The 3706-nt window shown below is 41.9% G+C and overlaps 1 protein-coding gene across 1 annotated transcript; it reads left to right on the top strand.

Moving 5' to 3' along the window:
• Nucleotides 1-2650: 2650 nt before the first annotated feature.
• LOC125528182 lies at nt 2651-3324 on the top strand. The gene has a single exon (XM_048692687.1). The coding sequence runs from the start codon at nt 2674-2676 to the stop codon at nt 3235-3237; it is 564 nt and encodes a 187-aa protein (XP_048548644.1). The 5' UTR covers nt 2651-2673; the 3' UTR covers nt 3238-3324.
• Nucleotides 3325-3706: the final 382 nt, after the last annotated feature.

Below are 3706 nucleotides of genomic sequence, written 5' to 3'. Positions count from 1 at the left end.
GCGTTGCCCATCGGCGCGTCGCCGTCGCCGTCGCGCTGCGATTTAGGTTTTTGCTTGACTTTTAGTCGAGTTTTGGTGGGGGGTAAACTGCGGCTTCGGTTCGGCCGAGTGGATGTGTATTGTGGAGAGGGGTTACTATTACTACACGGGTACTGTCTCAAGGCACACAATTCGTGGATTGGGTTTGCTATGCGACTATTTTCTTAATAATAGAGAATGATAAGGACAAGATGCAAAACTTATTTTCGACATCTTTTAGAGTACATTAAGAGTGAAGAATAATAATAATTTTAATAGCAGTGATCTCTATTGTTTTGGACAAGCTCAAGAGAAAATGCATGAATGTATTCAAATATTTACCTGCAACAGGGGTGATTTGCTCGTCAAGTACCTGGGATTTCCAAAACATGACAGGAGATTAATGGACATGATCTCTCTTTTGTTGTCCTTCTCCTAGCAACAAAAAAGAAGACGATCATTCTTAAGGTATGTGGCATATGTTCTGATTGTGTTCACGTTCTCAAGCAGCAAGGGGATTTCTGGACTGAGTTTGCTATGACATCACAGATTACACTAAAGGTGAAGAGAAGGTCTAATGGAGAATATGACTAGCGCTAATGAGGATGCTAACACGTATCGACCTTTGTTAAATTCTTAGGTCATATCACCTTATCTATATCTATACCAATATAAAAAAAACCCAAATGGGCAGACTCAAACCATCTCGACCGTCAAATCATGTTATCTAACGGTTCAAATCGCTTCAATGTTGAGCACCAAACACGTTTAACACTTTAATTACCCATCACTGCGATTGGTTATAAACACGTTTTGACTCAACGCTATCCTTTAAAATCTGTCATGTAATTAATATCCTACCATTCCCGCGAAAAAGTAATTGATATCTTACCAAATACCAACGTGCAACAGATATATCTTAACTAATATAACGTGCAACTAATATCCTACCTAATATAAACGTGTATTACATGTACATTATTACTAGTGACTGTAGTGTAAGCATCAAACAAATATGTCATGTGTAATTTTTACAGGACACATGTGGTTCCTAGTTGGATGCCTCGGATTGGTATGAAATTTAATTCCACAAAAGAGGCTTGGAACTTCTGGACATGTTATGGAGAGTCATATTGGTTTTGATGTAAGGACAAATGATGAAAACAAGAGCGAACTCGATGGAGTGATCACTTCAGCAAGATATGTTTGTTCCAAGGGACAATTCCATTTATCCCCCTAACTTGAGCCACCACCTGGCATTTGCCCCTAATTTTCAGGTATGCTCAAAAATACCCCTCTTCCGTTAAGTTACCTTACAGAAATGACCTTTTCTGCCGTTACCGTCCGGTCAAAGGGGTTTGACCGTCCGATGAACAGTAACATGGTGAACAGTAAATTCGAAAAAAATAGCAAAAAAAATCAAAAAAATCTGAAATTTTGTGGGATCGAAGATACTCAAGGGAGCAAGGTGCGTACAAATTTTGGCACAGTTTGAACATTCCAGGAGATCGTGTCAAAGGAAAAACTTTAAAATATACGCTGTAAATAGTAAATTCAAAAAAAATAGTAAGAAAATTCAAAAAAATATGAAAAAATTTGGCATCAAAGAGGCTGGGGTGCGCAAGGTGCGTGCAAATTTTTGTTGTGTTTCGACACTGTAGGAGCTCATGGAGAAAAAAAAACTATATTTGACGCAGAAAAAAACTCTGAAAAATGCACTATTTTGTTTTTTTTTTGCTAGAGCACCTCGCATGTCATTTGATCAAAAAAAATTGCAAGCGCCTTGCGCACCCAAGCCTCTTTGATGCCAAAAAAATTCATACTTTTTAAATTTTTCTTGCTATTTTTTTCTAATTTACTGTTCACAGCGTATAGATTTACATTTTTTCCTTTTCCATGAGTTCCTGGAATGTCCAAATAGCTTGAAAATTTGCACGCACCTTGCGCCCTTGAGTATCTTCGATCCCACAAAATTTCAGATTTTTTTGATTTTTTTTGCTATTTTTTTCGAATTTAATGTTCACCATGTTACTGTTCATCGGACGGTCAAACCCCTTTGACCGGACGGCAAGGGCATTTCTGTAAGGTGACTTGACGGAAGAGGGGTATTTTTGAGCATACCTGAAAATTAGGGGCAAATGCCAGGTGGTGGCTCAAGTTAGGGGGAGAAATGGAATTATTCCTTGTTCCAATGAGGGCTAAAGAAGAAAAAGACAAGAGGGGTGAAGAAACTAAACGATGATGAGGAGTGGACGAAAGGATAAATATAGGACGAGCGAGAAGTAGAATGGGCTAAATACATAATGTTACATGTTTTAAGTAGAATAGTAATGCATACGTGCAATGCACGTTAATATAAGGCAGGAAATTAACTGCACATCGATATCGGGGATTTTTTTATTGCACATTAGTATTAGGTAGGTTATCAGTTACACGTTAATTACATGGATATTCTATATTTGGCATGTTATTAATTACACGCTAAATATGGATTTGACAATGTTGGATAGATGATTATCCATATCTTTAATCAATTCAAACCAATAAAAGATATGCATTTACAATGACATTTGAAGGATTAAAGAGCACACATGCTACAAATAGTGCAATATTTTGCATCTTCGATGGCACAGAGAAATCCAAGGTAGAGCCGCAATGAAGATCATTCTCCTCCTCCTCATCCTTGCACTCCTCTGCGTGTCCGTCACCGCCCGCCTCAAGTGCCCCGGCGTGCCATACAACGGCGCTGTGGCGACCTGCTACCATGGTTGCGGTATGAAGCTCATCTACGACCTCTGCATCAAGACGATGCAACAGGGCCACATCGACCTATCTCCGTCGCACAAAGAAGAGACCACCGCGTACGCCATCCTCGTGCTAAGCGCCGCCGTGGAGTCCACGTGGACCACGTCGCACACGCTGACCTACCAGCTCCAGAAGAACGCGTCCATCTCCGTCCAGGAAAGGGCATTCTACGGGGCGTGCCTCACTGACTACGTCGCGGCGTTGAACTCCCTCGACCACACCCTCGTCGTGATGCTGCCGAACTGCTTCTTTCAGGGGATCAACGACGACTACCTCAGCGCGCTGGCCAGCCTGAATAGTTGCAGGGACCGGTTCATAGGGCCGGCTATGTACACGTCGCCGGTGTACCCCTTGGTTTTGGCCGACCGAAACAAGGCATTGCTGGCTTACTCGCTTGGCAAGTTGTTATCATGAGTATCCCGTAAAAAAAGTTATAATTATGAGTATCGTTAGATCCAGCAGCGGCATGTAGCCCGAACAACGATCAATAAATGCGGGAATTGTCTACACAAATTTACATGTGTGTATGTACCACTTTGTGTGTCCTTTCTTGCTCTGCATATGTAGTTGTTGGCGGGCGAAACCAAAAAGTCCTATGATTTGGGCGACTCCTTACACTAGTAGAAAACAGGGCTTTGGTTTGAGCGCAATATACACATTAGTCCCGGTTGCATTACGAACATTAGTCCCGATTCGAACGGCTAAAGGCATTAGTCCTGGTTCAAATGGGCTTTTTAGTCCCGGTTCAAATGGGCCCTTTAGTCCCGGTTTGAGACACGAACCGGGACTAAAGGGCATCGCACCCATTAGTCCTGGTTCGTATCTCAGTCCCGGTTTGAGACACAAACCGGGATTTAAAGGGTGGTGAACTACCTCTCGGACA

This window comes from Triticum urartu, unplaced genomic scaffold (genome assembly GCF_003073215.2).
Source record: "Triticum urartu cultivar G1812 unplaced genomic scaffold, Tu2.1 TuUngrouped_contig_4689, whole genome shotgun sequence".
Taxonomy (NCBI): Eukaryota; Viridiplantae; Streptophyta; class Magnoliopsida; order Poales; family Poaceae; genus Triticum; species Triticum urartu.
Note: the sequence above shows the minus strand (reverse complement) of the source record. Positions and strands in the feature narration are given on the sequence as shown.